Source organism: Candoia aspera, chromosome 18 (genome assembly GCF_035149785.1).
Source record: "Candoia aspera isolate rCanAsp1 chromosome 18, rCanAsp1.hap2, whole genome shotgun sequence".
NCBI lineage: Eukaryota > Metazoa > Chordata > Lepidosauria > Squamata > Boidae > Candoia > Candoia aspera.
In genome coordinates this window covers 3,177,704-3,195,298 of record NC_086170.1, presented here as the reverse complement: position 1 = coordinate 3,195,298, position 17,595 = coordinate 3,177,704, and the positions used below count along the sequence as shown (strand labels likewise).

Genomic DNA, 17,595 nt, shown 5'->3' with positions numbered 1-17,595 from the left:
GGCGCAAGAAAGCGGGCGCCTGGTTTTAGGGCGCCTGGTTTTATACTTTGGGGCTGCGTGTTGGGGCAAGGAGAGGGCGGCTTCTTGATGTCGGCCCATTCGGGGAGGGTCCCTCAGGGGCCACGGGGCTCCATCTTTATAATGACTAGGAACAATTTCACCACCTTTGGCCTGCAAGGTAGAGTTCTCCAACCTTTGTGGGCACGCTCACAAAATGGCTGCAGGGCAGGGGTGGCCACGCACAGAACACCCAGCTACCAAAAGGCCAAGGCAAGATTGCCGCAGCCACCCACTCTTTTAATTTCTACCTATGCCTGCAGGTCTGGAGATGCTATTATAAACACAGGGGACTGCTTGAAGCTAGTTCCCTGCTTTGCAACAAGTGGACTTGTCGATTAAAAAAAATTCTAAAATAAAATCGGAGGGGCAGGGGCCTTGATGGCACCAAGAAACGTGCACGTGTGTGTGTGCGTGTGGGTGCACTCTTAGCCCCTGGGTACAATGCTGGGGATGCAGGCTGCAAAATGTTGGCTAAGCCTGAGATTATGCTCGCCTTCAAGATTAACTGCCGCAAAGACCCCTGGGAACTGTAGTTCTCTCTACGCAATCAGAGTTCTGAACTCGAGAGCCCCATCAAACCATGTGGTGGGGCAGGGGAAGGGACAGAGAACCACAAGCCAATTGAAAGGCCCACCTTTGCTGCCAAGCAAGCGCTTTCCGGAAGGACCCAGACCACAATGATGTGGGGGGGGGGGTAGATTCCGCAGAGTCCTTGTATTTCTACAGCAATTTGAGAGGGGGCTTCGAGTTCCGCCTGGATGCTTACATTCTGGGTGGTCGTGAGTAAGATTAACTCTTAGTCTAGTGTTAATGCTTCACCTTCAGATATACTTAATTAGCTGAAACTTGATTGAGCTCTCTTTGAGGCGGTGGAGCACAGTCCTCTTGGTAACGGCATTTTGGCCTGTCTGGCTCCGTTTTCTGGCCCCCAAATGCTGGATTTTCTGTTTGCAGTCCACGCGACGACGGCAGAGAGGGCAGGCGGGCGTGAGGGGGGCCCAAATGCTTCCTGGACAGGGATGATTTTCATGGAAGTGACTGAATTGCTAAGAGGTCCAGAAAGTACTGGAAAAGAGGAGGTTACTGGTTGAACCCAATAACACCTCCAAATTCTGCCCGCTGCTGAAGCTCAAAACAGTCCAGCCATGGCCAACTTGGGCAGTCAGCCCATGAGATTACGCCAAGCGCCAGCGGCCAGGGCCCTTCTGTGCTGGGTAACGTGGCAAGCTGTACGTCAGGTTCAGCCACCGGCTCCTCACCGCTGAAACCTAAACCAAGGCCAACCATGATAGATGACAACCTCCCCAAAGTGGGTCCTCCATTCTAACCACCTTTTACTCATGGCCTCAACGCTGCTCTGCTCGTTCCCTGGAGATTTTAGAACGGTAGCAAAAGGCCAACACGAACTATTACGGCTACTGAATTGGGGCTTGTAGGGCATGAAAAGGAGATGGATTTAACCCCCCCCCCATATGTTACTTAATTTTGCCGGCTACTTTAAGGGGCAGATAAGGAAGCAAACTTTCCTTTTTAGATCAACAGCAATGGGGGCTTTAAGCGAAGTGTCACCAACATACCCGAGACGCTGCATCCTTCCTGCTGTGAACCAGCCATCCTTTGCATCGCCATTCTGACCAGGATCTCCCAGCCCAGTGCTGGGCTGGTGAAGCAGGTCAGAGACAGCTTGAAAGGGGCTAGGACGGACCCCAAGGAAAAGGTGCCTCTGTTCGCTCCGCAGAGGGTTTGTCTGCCTTGCTTTGGCGCTCACTTGGTCGCCAGAGCGACAAGGTGTGGCGTGCTGGCGAGAGCGCGGGTGGGCAGAGGGCGGTCAAACACGTTGCAGGTGAGCGAGTGTGGCGAGCTGACTGACACACGGGTTTAATCCTGAAGGTACCAGTTGAGACCGAAACAAACGAAAAGGGTGCGTGGTGGTGGGAGGTGGAATTCTAAGGGGTAATAGATTTTGATGGGTTTAGAAGAGGTCGAAGATGTGCAAGCTGGCAGTAGAGGCAGACCTTGGCTCTCCTATCACCCTCCGTAAGTAGCAACTCCCCCCCACCGCCATCCAGGAGCAGGCCAACATGGTGCACCTTCCTTGTATTTTGGCACCTTGCACTATCCCTTGCCACAGACGACGCGGAGCAGATATCAGCTGGAACGTTCTGCCAGGCCCAAAACTGGAAGAAGGAAAAGATAACGGCATTGCGTTGACTGAGCAGACCGAAGAGCCGCCTGCGATTTCACAAAACCACCCCCCCCTGCTACTGTAATATCCACAGAGGGGAAGCGCTCGCAGGAACAGGGCGGGCTGGAACGAAAAGAAGCCGTGCTTGTTTATGTTGGCAGCTGCTTCCAGGCCTAATGGAAAATTTCAGCTTTGGGTGCATCAGGAACACAGAGGCAGTGCAAGAGCACGCAAGTTATGAAAGGCTGTGGAAGGGTGGGGGCTGAACGGTCTTTCAACCTCAGCAGCAACAGTAAAAAAGATGCTTACGACGGCACGCCCGGGAACTCTGTGCAAGGCCAGGAGCTGTACAAATATGGGCTTTCCTCATTAGGGTAAGAAACCTTTGGCACAACCTTGGGCTAAGAGGAGGAAAAAAAACCAAGGGCTGGGGATTTAGCAAAGCCTCCTGTTTGTGCCGAGGGAGAAAACGCCTCGCTGCAACCACCCTGTGGTCTCCTCTAGAAGAAATCCTAGTTGGGGGCAAGGAGGGCTTCTGTGCGCCCCAGCTAGCCGGCTGGCGCAGCACCCTCGTGAGGCTGCAGCAGGATCACGGGACAGAATGCACCGTGGCCCCATCGCAACCCACAGGCCACGTGAGGCGGCAGCGGGAGGCGAGCGCTGCGCTTTTGGACACAAGCAAACAGTGGATTATGTAACAGCAGACAACACTTTCAAGAGCAAAGAGGGCGGCTGCTTCTCTGGGGCCCGGGCCTACAAGGGAAGACCTTCCTGTTGGGAACCCCCAGCTACAAAAATTTAAATGCATCGCCTAAATGGCCTACTTGGCCCCCACGGGGTGAAGGTGCCAGACCCCCTCCCCAAGCAACCATTACAATTTAGGCAATGCCTTCCCAGCCCTCTTAATGATCAGCAACAGCTCCCGCTCCCTCCCTGTGCCCCCAAGCCACGACCCTGGTTTCCAATGGAAGGGATTCTCATGGCGGGAAGGGAAGGGAAGGGAAGGGAAGGGAAGGGAAGGGAAGGCAGTCTCTGGGGGTGGGGTGAACCAGTTGAACGTGCAAATGCCCCCCGCCCCCCGGCCCCAGGGCTAAAGCCCCAAACACAACCAGCCAGCCAAGGGGATGCAAGAAACACACCCTTCCTGCAGGTTGAAAGCTAAGCGTGCTGCACTTTATCAGCATGCGAGCCCCTCTCCCTTTGCAGCCTGCCAGCTTTCTGTCCCGTGGGTGCTGGCAGGCAACCTTCGGTTCTCGCTTTGGAATCTGCCATGGTAAAATTGCAGGAAAGACTGGGGCTCTGCCTTTTGCCCAATGCCGGGTTTGGGGGATAAGTCTGTTGCCTGAGATACTCTGGCCCCACAGCCTCTCCCATGGATGGTGAGCTAAAATCCCAACCTTACGGAGGCCCCCGATGGTTATTCCCCCCCCCAAGTCCAGTTGATTTTTAAGACATAATTCTAGGCGCAGAGAAGGCAGGGAGACGTGCTTCACTGACCCATAGTTAGGGGCTTAGCAAAAGCTTCATTCTGATCTTTATTACAAAACAAATCATTTAAACCTGCAGTAGGCCCTAGGAGTAGTAATTGAGCAGATTAGATTGGTTGTGTGTGTGTGTGTGTGTGTGTGTGTATGTGTTTTAAATCAATCGCTAACATAACACAACCCTCTGGTTTGTTGGGGAGAAAAGACAAAGCTTGCTTCTAGAATAATCAATGTAATCTGAAGAAAGCGATTGTTTTGATAACGGAAGCAAAAAGGGAAAAACAGAAACTTGGCTATCTGAAAAGAAGGGGAGACTGGGAGAAGGGTGGGGGTAACCCGACCGGGATTGGGAAGATGCAGATTGACTCAGGGTGCGTAAACCCAGCCAAGAAGGGCAGAATGATGGGACAGCAAGTGTGTAAATAAAATAAAGCTCGTCTCCATGCAATTAAAGCCTAACTGAGGCACGTGCAGGGGAGCAGATCACGAACACCTGCGGCCTGGTTTCTACAAACTGAATTAAACCCAGCGTCAGACCTGGACCTCTCCTACTCCACACTGGGCCCGGCCCAGCTCTCTGGTCGAGTTTCAATCCCCGAGTCCGGCATTTTGATTTCAACAGGCGACAAACAGGCCTCACGGGAACCAGCTTCGGTTTCTGAGAAATGGCTAATAAAAACCTGAAGGGCGGGAGTTTGGGGGGGGGTAAAGCTATATAAAGCCTGCCCACCAGGAACTCACCCACAGTCGCACAAAATGGCTTTGAACTGAGCTAGGAGGGCAGGAGGTTCTAGTTTTTCTCAGATGTGCCTGTTCGCAGAAGTTTGATTTACAAAGCAAACATTTTTTCCTTCTTCTATCGCTTGCTGCAGGCTCCTTCAGAAGCTAAAAATACTCTTTATATACAGAGAGAGAGAGAGAGAGAGAGATGGAAAGCAATGCATTTCGGCCTTAGAAACCACAGAATAGCGCGGAGAAATAGATTAGCAAAATACATGGGAAGGAATTAAGCGACCACATAGCTTAAGAAGTCTTTCCTCCCACCCTGGGGTTATACACGGCCGCTGGCTGGCTCTCTTGAGCCGAGTGGAATTCTTTCACAGGAAACAGCAAGAGGAAAGATCAGCCAGGCTGGCTTTGTTGCTCCCTAAAAGCCTGGCCAGTAAAGTCAGCCAGCCAGATGGTGCGTATTTCAGACAAATTTGCAGGTCTGGACCAAGCCTCTGAACAGGAGGGTCTCAAAGGCATTTAATGCAGCTTTAGAGACAAGAAATGCGGTTTCAAGGAGCCGTGGCTGAAAAGGCGTGAAGCCTGGATGTGCGCTTTGGATCCTGGGGCCTGGCCCTTGCAAAGACGCCCTGAGAAAAGGCCACCCGAATCATGGAGGCTTGCTCCAGATAGGATTTATAACCCTAGCAAGCCACATTTTGGACGCAATGTTTTCTCCGGCTGTCTAAATTTTTTTTCCCCCAGTCGTGCCACTGAAGTAGGGAATTTTAATCAATTACAGCCCTGTAAGTTTGTCACCAACTGGAATGATATTGGCTGTGATCTCATCCCGTCCCTTGCTGGCAAAGGGGCCAACACACGTCGTAATAAAAAGCATCTCCTGCGTGTAGAAAGAAAGGGGACATTTCTTCTAAGGTAGCGCCCAACCTCTGGAGCAATTTTAAAAGCACGCCAGGCCAGGTTTTAAAACAAAATTTAAAAAAACAACAAAAAGGATAGGACCCTCTAATTGAACAAGGTTAATGTGAGGCTCCCCGTGGGTGAAAATAAACAAGGAACACAGCGTTTGCTTTGCTGTTGTGACATTTGGGAATTGTTTCAATGGATGTGGAACAAAGTTTAGGGAGTTTGCTTTTTGGAGCTCTGCTTGGAAAAGAGAAATGCAAGCAGCTTAAAGTGGGAATTAAATCCCATGTGCTTTGCTCCTTCCAGCTCCTAGCTACTAACTCCAAACAGCCCGTTCCGCTCGATTACCTTCAACAAAATGTGGGCACTTCCAGCGCACTTGGGTGCTCGAGTTCTAAGTCGAGGGTTGGACTAAACATTTAAAAAAGGGCTGCCTCTGAGGAAGTGCAGAGTGCTCCTCCATTCATCCCCCCTCCTCCGGTGTCTGAGTCCAGCTCAAGCTCACTGATCCTAGACTGGAGTCTCGTGGTTCAAAATGGGCAACCACCAGAATCTCATTTTTAGGAGCGAAGGCCCAAATGGTTCCTCACAACATCCAACACAACTATAAGACGCCTGTCCTGACACTTTTGGCCCGGCATTTCTTCAAAGGTGTCCACAAGGGGACAAGGCCTGGCTGGAAATCCCAGGGGCCAAAGGCTGTTTTGGCCTTTGGCTTGCAAGTTCAGGCTGGGCCATGCAAAATCAAAGATACTGACCATCTTTGCCCTCTCAATATCAAGCAGAGGAGGAGGGACGAAGGAGGAAATCTTTTCGGCAGAAGGAGAAAACCAGAGGACAAGAAGGGAAGCTCTCTCGCACTGTGGTCTGACCTGAGTTGTCTTCTTGTGATAAAAAGCTAAACCCGAACCTGTTGTTTTTAAAGCTTGAAACATAATCACCACCGCAACACAGGAGAGCTAATGCTCCTTGCCTGCTTCTTGGTCTCTGCCCAAGTGAGAAAGCAGGAAGCAGAGGTTAAACCTTCCAGGGAAAGTCAGGGGTTACTCCCCACTGCAGCGTAAGGAATCTGCACACATGATCGAATCAGCAGCATCTCACCTCCTCGGCCCTTAAAAAGTTTCGGCCTCAAGCGATTAAAAAGAAGGCAGGCTTCTGAATACAGAATCCCAAGTTTGTACTCAAACTTGTATAACCAAGCTCATCCCAGTCCAGATTTTCAGCCTGTTTTTTTAAAAGAGGAAGGAATGCAGCCTGTAATCTCGACAGGCTCGGAACGGGCGGTCGGTGTCTTTCCCCATAACCCAGCCGGCCACTGCGATATAGATGTGCATACATTTGGGTCTGCCTGCCCCGCTCCAGCTTTTGCGAAGAGAAAACAGGGCTGACGTATGACAGCTGCTTCCCGGCACAGAGTGGAAAACTGTCAAAATAATTTGAAATTACTCCACTCATTTCAAAGGCACACGTAAAACAAAAAAGATCTGCTCGCAATATACTTCTAAAGGTTGCAGGGAGAAAGCCGCTTCCGGTAAAGGCTAATGCTGTTTGTTCAGTAAGCGTGTCCATTTCTTTCTTTTGTTTGTGGGCAATGTTCACTGCTCCAAGCCGTTTTTCTTCGCAGGACCTTTGTCCAAAGAGAAAGGTCATTAAAATGCAAAGTGTTCTTGTCCTCTCGTGAGCTTGCCCTTTATAACCATTTGTCGGTCAGACCAGCAACAACAACAACAACAACAAAAGGAACAACTTTGTAGGAAGTGTTTCGTCCCAACAGACTGGCAGATCCATGTGACGCTGCAATTAATTCTTCTCAGTGACAGATCCTCATGTCGTAACACGGGCTCAACAGATGCCCTTTGTATTGCGGCGAAAAACCTCCAGGTCCAAGTTCTTGAATTAAATTAAAAGCATGACTCACAAGCACAAGGACTTCCTGCCTCCCTTCAGCCAAACCAACCAACAACAGTTGATCCCAGGCATAACCGTCGCCAAGCTGCGCTTAAGAATTAGCCGGAATGTCGCTTCCCAAAGCTCTGGGAATAAACGCCTCCGTTGCCCAAGTAGCATTGCCACAGGAACCTGGGGGCTTCCAGATAATCACTACTAGACCCAGGCGGATTCTAAGCACCCAGGGCTGTCCTGGGGTCACCCGTCTCTTTTTCCAGCCACACAGGCAGGCACCTCCAAAAATTACAGCAAAACCTTTGGAAAAAAGGCTTGGGCACAGATGAAAGGAGAAACGATCCTCAAATCAGCTAACAAGACCATGCCCTGCCATTCACCAAGCCAAGGAGAACACAAGAACCACACACACACACACACACACACACACCCATTCAGGGGAGGGAACACATCTACCCAACACAGACCTCGGTCCTCCGGGGTGCAAACAGAATCACTTTCGATACTGCCGTCCTTTAAATTACCCCTGGGTGCGCAAGAAACTTGATTATTACTCCACTTGATCATTATTCCACTTCCAACACAGCCTGAGCAACACGGGGGAAATCACGCCTGGAACGACCCCCCAGAAGTTTGGGAAGAGAAACACTTTTAACTACTGGCGGATCTGAAACTCTGCGCGTCGCACGATTCCAAAAATTGTGCCACAAGGCCCATCGAGGGTTAAAAGACTCTGTCAGAGCAGATGGAGGAATGCAGAACGGCATTTAGAAAGGGGGGGGGGGAGCGAGTTACATAAAATCCAGGGATACTTACGGTCTCCTTATTGGGGAGCAACTCTTTTCGGATCCTGAAGAAGTTCTTGCCGTACTGTCGGAGTCCTTTAATGAACCGCTTCTGCGTTAAAAACAAAAATAGCACGTCAGCGGGCCCGGGGTGGGAGGGAGTAGGATCTTTTCGATCACAGTAGAGAAGTTCTAGGTTCAAGAGCGGCAGAAAAATACGTTAGTATACCTTCCCCCCTCCCCTCATCCACATGCTAATTTCCAGGTTGGGGCCCTGAGATTATTTTTAAAAGTGCCCTTTAGGAAAAAAAACACAAGATGACATCAAGAGGGTGTTTCATTTGGAGAGCTGTAAGGAAGCAAAGCTGCTGATTCCTGGGAAAATAAAGATGAAGATGCAAAGGAGGAAGGAAATAATAAATAAGGGGGGGGGAGACCTTGGGGAAGGGGTTATCTTTGCAGCTGAGCAAGGAAGGGTGGAAAACGCTTTCTACATGCAAAACAAATAAACTAAAAATAAAATAAGATTATTTCCAGACTAATTTTTTTTTTAAAAAAGCAGCTTTACAAGCCGACTGCTTGCAGGGAAGAAGAACATGCTGTTTATTTTCCTGTATTTTCCTCTACTAAAAAACAAGAGGGAAGCCAATCCGCGTTTCCTTCAGAATCCAGAGACGCTAAAGTCTTCCAGACTTTCGCAAATAATCCAGCTTGGCGATCCTTTCAAAACAGCCCTCCCCCCCTCTCCGCTTCTTCCTTACTCCCAGACCCCAAACATCACTCCCGGGAGGGGAGGGGGGGGGCTTGGGATCGGAAAAGTGGAGCTGGGAGGTGGGCAGCCCAGTTTCCAATCCAGCTTGGAAAAGGGGGAGCGAAATCCCGGAAGGGGCTTCTCCCCCCCACCCGAGAGTTGCAAAAAGGGGGTGCGTGCAGCCCCTTCCCCCCAAAAACCTGAGAACGAGGGGCCCGGAGCGGAGCGCTTCCCCCTTATGCTGCCCTTTGCAAAATTAAAAAAAAAAAGGGGGGGGATTCCCAACCTGCGAAGCTGGAAGCGGAGAGGGGCCCAACCCGGCCCCGCTGGCCGAGGCGGCGAGCCACAGGTGGCCCCTGCGCGGGGCGGGGCCGCGGGCTCCTGGAGGGCAGGCCGGCCCGGGGGGATCCTGCTCGCCACCGGGGAGGCTCTGACACTACAAAGGGGGAGGGAAGGAGCGGCGGCGGCGGCGGCGGCGGCGGAACATGTGATCTCGGAGCCGCTGGGCGCGTTGCAAAAGGCGGCCTGGATCGCGGTGGGAGAAGGCGGACTCCTCGCCGGACAGCCTGCCCTGGCGGATTGCAGCCTGCGCGGCAGCGGAGCGGCCGCTTAGCGCCGGGGATGCAAATGATGCCAAGAGGGCCTGGGGTTTTTTTTTTGGTGGGGGGGAGGTTGCAAGGACCATGCAATGCTTCGTCCCCAATTTGAGAAGTTGGGGGGGTGCTCCATTCATGCCACATGCTCCACCTGATCCCCGTAACCAACCACAGGCTAGATCTGCAGGGTAGGCTGAACCCCCACCCCCCACAGCCAGCCCGGCTGAGACTAAGCCAAGCTTTGGGAGGGGTGCGTGAAGGATTCTGCCCAACCCACCCCGACCTGGTCAATGGGGTTCGGCCAACCCGGCCAGGGGGTGGGGGTCGCGTGCAGTGATGTCCCAGCCAGAATGACCCGCGGGGAGGCTTAAGGAACGCTGAAAGTCCACTGGGTAGTAGATTGGGGGGGGGGGGGGTTGACGTCATTGCAAACTGGAACCCCCGTTCGCTATCATGTGAAACCCCCAAATCTTTTACAGCTCAGGTTATAACCTTGCCTCCCCCTCCCAACTTTCTGGAAGCACCTTGGCCTGATGTCAGTGGTCCTCAACCGTGGCAACTTTAAGATGTCTGGACTTCAACTCCCAGCAACAGCTGGCTGGGGAATTCTGGGAGTTGAAGTCCAGACATCTTAAAGTTGCCAGGTGGAGGACCACTGCACTAAAGGATGGTCTGTGGGGCTGCATCTGGACCATGAGCTGTGATGAAGTTAAGACCAGGCTGGTCAAAAGGCTGATTTAAGTCTGGGCTCCGATTCATCCCTGCTTAGCTCTGGAGAGGAAGCTGAGGTGGAGAAAAAACCTGAAGCTCAGCCATAAAGGGAAGCGGACAGAAAGCCTGTAGCAAAGGTCACTGAAATTCACCTCACAACCGCAAGCCTCTCCACAACGACCAACAAGATCTAAACTGAGTTTAACTTCCGCCCCATCCAGCTCCATGGCTCTGTTCTAAGTAGGATTCGGGGGGTGGTCCATACCAAATGCTTGGAATATTCAAAAGCAGCCTGCAGATGCCCAACCGACGCTCTAATTTTTGTAATTTTTTTTACAGATTTTTTACGGTTTTTGTAAAATTAGCAGGCTGGTAAAAATCAACTCCCCCCACCCACCCACATGCCCACACACTGTAAACCTCCTCCAGTCCCCACCCTAAATGAGCTTACCATCTCAAAACCCTCATTTCAGAGCTGCAGTTGGTCACACAAGTCCAGACGCCCACGCTGAGATGCATGCTTGGTTTGCCCGTGCCCCGGGGTAGCCCTGCTGGGCCTCCCTGTTGCCTTGGTCAACTGACCAGCATTCCCTTGCAAACCAGGGTTTGTGGGCAAGGGCTCTTGGGAGGGCAGGTAGGCTGCCCTTCTCATTAGGCAGCCGGATCTGGTTTTCCCAGGGCAGCTTGGGGTCACCGCTTTGGAGCAAGGGCACAGCCTCTGCTGCTCGTCAAATCCCATGAAACGGGCTGTTTTCAAAGCCCTAAATGGAGATTTCTGGGTCTGCTTGGGGAGAGGAAGGGAGACCCCTGCAAAGTCAATCTTGCCCACCCTACAGTTCCTTCGCTGCCTGGATGCCAGGGCACGTTTTGGCCTCAAACACACCCTGTCAAGGAGAGCCGGTCGGGTTCCTGTGCCTGTGGGCCAGCCACTAACGCCAGCAGTCCGCGGTCCAAATCACAAGGGGGTCAAACCAGTCCGAAGCAGGCACAGTCCCCCTCTGATGGACCCTCAAGGAGGCAGACTTACTGACGGAGGTCCCAGGGCTTAATAAAAAGCCTAGTGCTGGGGAGAGGTGAGAGTTTTGTGGGATCCTCCCCAACTGTCTCCTCCACATCGAGGCAACGTTTCTGGGAATTTCTTTCACCATCCCCAAAAGACAGGCGGCAGATAAAAGAAAGGACTTTCCACCTCTTGTTCAGAACTGAGTTAACGTGCACCTCCCCAAAATCTCATGGGCTGGATTTTTTTTAAAATTCTCTCCTAAAAGGTCTCAGTTGGTTTCTGGTATACTTTAGTGGCCTGGGTAAAAACAAACTGCACAGACAGGACCAAAGTGCCAAAAAAAAAAAAAAAAAAAAGTAAAGAAAACAGTGTTCAAGTTAGATAACCCTGCAGTCTTTACTGCAGTAGGAACTCATTTAAAAACCATCAATTTAACTAAGTGGCTACAGTCAATTGAATAAGGAAAAAAAACGGAGGAGGAGGAATGGTGTTATTATTGCAGACTTGGTAGATTATCCCAAACACTGGAGCATATTGGAGGGCAGGGGAAACGTTAATAGTTCTGTTTAATCACAGCTTACAATAATTCTTTTTATGTCTTATTATCCAGGGTGGTTGTGCAACACAAGATTGCAGTGCAGAGGGCTGTGATCAGGATTCCAGCCACTCCCTTTCAACCCTGTCTGTTCTTCCACATCCTCTCTGAAATATTTCTGGGATCCCTCTTTAGGATCCCCCCCCCCAGTTGTTTGGCATCCCCAATCTGATTTGGCATCTGCGGCTTCACCATCTCTCAAGCCTCCCGGATGAGGAGTGAGTGCATCTCCTGCCTTGCTGTTGCTCGCTAGGTGAGTTTTCATGCCAACATGATGCCTGATTTTGATATTTAAAATACTAACCCTGGATCGTCAAGGGATTGGCTACTTCCCTCTGCATGTCAGAAAAATGACTTCATAAAATAACTTCTTAAATAGGCATCCCTTTTCTGTGCTCCCTGCTGACCCCCCTTCCACATCCTATAATTAAACCGTTCCCAACCTTCTTTAGACCACTTCCGTCTTTACTCAAGCAGCAGGAGAGCAGCTCACAGAGACACAACATGGAGGATTTTACCTATCGCTGCATCGACAGTCCTCTCCAAAACAGGACACAGTAGATTGATCAGACCTGCATTCATCTTTTGCAAAGGAGTATAAAAAAAGAAATGAAATGCTCTACCTGCTCCGGCAGGAACCCCCAGACAGAGGAGGTCTCCAGAGGCTGGACGGGGCTCCCTAATGATTTTGCAAAGCGAGAGTGTCAGTACAAGGATTCAAAACGAGGCAGAAAGCGACTCGCCTAACCCCCTTGTTTTGCAAATCTGCCCATCTGCGACATCAGCCACCTCCTCTTCAAAACCTTCCTAATGTCTTTTTATTTTACGCGGTGCTACGATGCTACAGTAAACAGGGCCAATTAATGGGTGCCTGCATCTACGGACCGGGAGAAAACCGACGGGGGACGCCCAAAGGGGCCTTTCCTGGAACATGGCGCAGCCGGGACAGTACCGCTCATGAAACGTGGCACTGAGAGACTCCCTGGCGGGAGGGGCCAGTGGCCAGCAGAGCTGTGATCTGCGGAAGGCCAGTTGCCATGGCTATCGAGCGGCTCGAACACCGGGTCTCCCTCCGCCAGTTGGGCGTCAATACTCCTCTGCATTCCCACTGCGACATAATTTATGAGGTCCTCTGGTGTCCCTGCCACAATGTGTAAACAGGAGGTGGGGGGGCTATAAATAACTGAGCAGTGGCTAGGGTAAAGCATGCCAGTGTTTGCATATGTGCGGCTCGCAGGCCCCATATTTTATCTCCTGAAACAAACAGCGTGACAAGATACACAAAGCCATTATGTTCCAACGGAGCTCGGATGGCACGTTTATCAAGGCGGCGAGAATGCCCGTACGGAGGCCGGGGGTGGGGGTGGGGTTCTGTGCTGTCAAAGAAGGGCAGCGGCAGCCAAGGACTCCAGTTGGGTCTGGGAGATCAATGTGTGTGTGTGTGTGTGTGTGTGTGTGTGTGCATGCACCCTTTCGGATGGTGCCATTTTGTTCCCTCCAAGATGCTCTAGCGTTGGCGCAACCAACGGCTGCTCTCTGCTGCCCTCCCGAGTTCGCACGTCCCGCTGAAGCCGTAATAGAACAGGGTTGGTTGGGCTGAGAGGGTTGTGTGAACATAGCTACTGTGGCTTGTCAGCCAGGCTTAGCCTCTGGGAAGCGGGGGAAAGCTTCCCTTTTCAGCAGGGCCCTCAATCCGCAATGCCGTGGCTCTTTTTAATCGGGTGGCGGCTTCAATATCTGATCGTGCATTTTATTGCTGCTGTTGGGCTTCCATTACACTGCCTAGAAGTGTATAAAAGGAGAAAAAAGATGTAAACGATTGAAAGAAACCAACAGACCTGCCCATCAGAGTGACCGCCTCAGCAAAGCCTGGGGATCCAACCGTTGCATTAGCCGAACGTGTGAACTGGGCTGCAACGATGGCCCCCCTGATTTAGGAGGAAGCATGTAAAAAAATACTTTCCCACATGCTTTCTGCAGGACGAGGCATCTAGATCGATAGGGAATACCTGGCTTGAAAATGAGATGGGTTTGTCTGTTCCCGAAAGAGTTTTATCCATAGATCGAGTTTTTTCAAGCCTGCTGTTGCTCCAGCAAAGGAGCAGGAACTATGCAAGGCCGTGAGATTATAAGAACAGAACCCCATCCTCAGGTTTTAGGATAGCTTGTGAGGACGAAGGCTAGCATCCTTTCTACATGGGCTTTGTATGCTTTTTTTCTGAGTCCAATTCCATCTAACGGCTCGTTTCTTACTAAGGCACCCTTCCATGGGACTTACGTAAATATTCTAGTTCCATTAGAAAAAAGCGATCAGTTTAATAGTTAGCAGCATCTGACTTATCTGTAAACCTCAATAATCTCCCAAAGGCTGTCAGAGCCAAGCAGTGTCCATGGATCAGGCTTGGGGGGGGAAAAAAAAGACGCCGTTTGCACTGGAATCGACGCAAGTAGTTTTTCTCGCAAGACAAGACTTTGGGACGTGTGTCTGCGCACGTGTTTTTAAGGTGACCCTGTCCACCACTGGCCTCACCTCTGGAGCCAGCGCGTACAGCTCACGAGGGTGGACAGGAAGTGAGCCACCACATGTAAGATGGAGTCACGCCGGATCCTAGAAATGCTCCAGGTTAGCAGCTGAAATGGTCCCCAGCTGAAGACCTGCAAGGATATGGTGGGACATGAGTGATGCCCCAGCCCTCTGGAATGGATGAGAGAGAAGGCTTAACTCTTCCCAGCAATGCAGAGCACGCCAGCGTCAGAGGTTTTACTGTTTTGAACTGGACACGTGCCATTAACTATTTAGTGGAGAACCAGTTTGGTGTTGTGGTTAAGGCACCGGGCTAGAAACTGGGAGGCTGTGAGTTCTAGTCCTGCCTTTGGCACAAAGCCAGCCAAAGGCCAGTCCCTCTCTCTCAGTCCTAGGAGGAAGGCCAGGGCAAACCTCTTCCAAAATCTTGCCAAGAAAACTGCAGGGACTAGTCCAGGAGTCAACGCACACAACCCTATTTAGTGGACAACACCACAGGGCTTCCAACACAGGCTTGCCCCAAGCCCAACGTCCTTAAAGGGGTCGGCAAGGTGGCCTCTGGTGGTCACGGCTAACTCCAAAAGGAGTTATGGGATGTTACCCTCGCTTTTTAGAGGGGTGGGCGTATAGGAAAGAAACCAGACGCCCACACCTTCCCGTTTGGCTGGGCAAGGGATGTGTCAAAGCTACCTAAGATGGTTAGATGTCTGTATACACCACAGTGCATCGTGATGGGAGTTAGTGATATTACCCAGGCAGCAGATTGCAATCTATGCCTTCTCTGAATTCAGACAAGAATCCCTGAAGGGTTATGAAGGAGGCAAAAGAGAGAATGTAAGAATTGGGTTTTGGGTTGTGGAAATGGTATTTTCCCCCCTCTTAAATCAATCAGAACAAATGGGTAGGGAGAGAAGATTCTTTCTGCTGCCACCAAAAAGTTGTTTTTCCACTGCTGGCGGCTAAAAATATTTCTCATTTCTTCTGCCAAAGTATTAGCAGAGGCAGGAGACTGAAAAAGGGGGAACAGAACTTGCTGCTAAAGATGCTGCCAGTCTAACAAAAGAGTTAAAATCCAGAATTGAACGACCCCTGCTCAAATTCCCACTCAACAGGAAGCTCCCTTGCTTTCTCTTTCAACCCAGCCTACCTCGCAGGGCTGTTGTGGCAGGGTGGCCCCCAGGGCCCAGTGTCAAGCTCCTGGAGAAACAGAGGGATCGAAAGGCACATTAAAAAAAAAGAAAGCAAGCAAAAGCAGCTTTGAAAAGGCTCTGCTTTCCCATCAGCCAGGGAGGGAGAAGATCCCTTTCCGGCTATCAGGACACGGCGGGGCCACGTATTTCAGCCGCAGCGTTTACGGTGTCAGCATCGCAGCAATTCAGGAAGAGCTATTTTTACCTAAGCCACGAGGTTATTCCCCTGCAACTCATCTGGAAAAAAAAAGCGGCGGGGCTGAATGCACGGGCAGCCTGGCCAGATGGACTCTCTCCGGCCACACGCCGCAACCCCATGCGACCCCACATGGATGGGGCCTCCCCAGCAGCTGCCCCTGGATTATCGACTCCCTGCATTTCCACTGCATCTCCCCGCCCCAGCCAAGGATGCCTTTCATGCCAGCTCCCATTCAGGCTCCGGCCCTGCCTCCTGGCCCCACCATCCATCACCCGCCAACCGCGGCACGGTGGCTCCGGCCCTGGGTTGCCAGGCAACAGCGCTGGGGGAAATCGGAGCAGCGCTGACAAACAGCCAAGAGGCTGCAAACAGCAGCTCCTCTCTGCCCGAGAGCGGCTGGGAGGAAGGTCCCCCTGCGCCCGGCCCTTCCCTCTGCTCCCGGCCAAGCCGGGGAAAAGCTGAGCCGGACCCCAATTCGGCGGTGCTGCTGCAAACGAGAGCGGCACGTTTTCCTCGCCCAGGACGGAGGGTGCTGCATTTGAACCAAGGGCAGGTGGCGGTGGGGTCCTTTTTGCCTGTCTTTTCCCATGCTGAAACGCAGAGGAGGATTGTGGTGACAGCCCAGTCAACCTAGGATGGACGGTAGGGGTGGTGGGTGGAGAGAAGAGGGGGGAAGGCACCTCCATAATAGAGCAGGCCAGTTAAGGGAAGGGAAAAAGGGTAAGGAATTTTCTTGGCTGGCTGGCTTGTCTAGCCATGGGATTTCCTGGTGGTCTCCCATCTAGGCACCAACCAGCTCTGAACTTTTTCCAGATCAGCCAAAGTTGGCCAAACAGGGGTGCCTGGGGAGTCCACTGTCCCCTGGTTGGCCACTGCTGTCTCGCACCCTTGTAAAGCAGGCTCCGTCCTGGTCTGGAGCTGCAGGACCATGGAAGCGGCAAAGAGGCTGAGCTCCAGACCAGGACGGAGGACCGTCGTTCAGGCAATCTTCGGAGCATGCTGCCAGCCTCTTGATCCCAGTGGCTGGAAGCAAAGGCAGCAGGGGGGGAGGGGGGTTGTCATTCTCATTTCTTGCTTCTTTCTGTGCTGATGGTTTAATTTATCCCCGCTGCAAACACCAAACTATCAGCGGTTTCCAGCAATTAAACAGTGAAACAAAACATCCAGGGTAGGATTAAGCCGAATATTCATTTAAGGTCAAAACATCCCTAAACACAACATCCTAGCACTCGGCACCTGATGGGTTTTCCATGCTGGCAAAAAGCTGCTGGATTTGGGTGGCCTGCTCTAGCCCGGCTCTTTTCAGGGTCTTAATTCAGGTTGCACTTGAGGGAATGATATGAAAGGCAAAACTGAAATACTTTGGCCACATCATGAGAAGACAGGACACCCTGGAGAAGATGCTGATGCTGGGGAGAGTGGAGGGCAAAAGGAAGAGGGGCCGACCAAGGGCAAGGTGGACGGATGATATTCTAGAGGGGACGGACTCGTCCCTGGGGGAGCTGGGGGTGTTGACGACCGACAGGAAGCTCTGGTGTGGGCTGGTCCATGAAGTCACGAAGAGTCGGAAGCGACTAAACAAATAAACAACAACAATTCAGGTTTGGGACTTGTTTCCATGGAAATGAGGTACCAGATGAATATACCAAAGCTGAGCTCCATTAAAGTTGCCGAATACAGGAAAATAATCCATGCCTGATGAGGCTTAAAAAAAAAACAAAAAACTCTGGCTAAATCTTTCAGGAAGCAAATGGCACGAAAGCGGGACCCCCACGTAATTTGGAGTTATCCGGTTTCAACGCCAGCGAACCCGCTCCAGCACACTACAGTCACCCAGGAGGAGAATGCCACGGTCTCCTACCGTGAGCTGACAGCAAAGACATCCAAAAATAGAATCAGATCAAGGTTTTTTAAAATGATACATCAGCGGCTTCTTGCTCTGCGGGTTTTAAGTTCCCATAAACCGGATTAGCGC

At 51.5% G+C, this 17,595-nt stretch overlaps 1 protein-coding gene across 4 annotated transcripts in view; it reads right to left on the bottom strand.

The window, feature by feature from the left end:
* Positions 1–17,595, bottom strand: part of RERE (arginine-glutamic acid dipeptide repeats) — a 223,521-nt gene that overhangs the window by 31,886 nt on the left and 174,040 nt on the right. For all 4 annotated transcript variants that reach the window (XM_063317557.1, XM_063317558.1, XM_063317559.1 and 1 more), the window contains one exon: positions 8,083–8,163. In XM_063317557.1, coding sequence (XP_063173627.1) covers positions 8,083–8,163 — 81 coding nt within the window. The remainder of the gene's footprint in view (positions 1–8,082; positions 8,164–17,595) is intronic.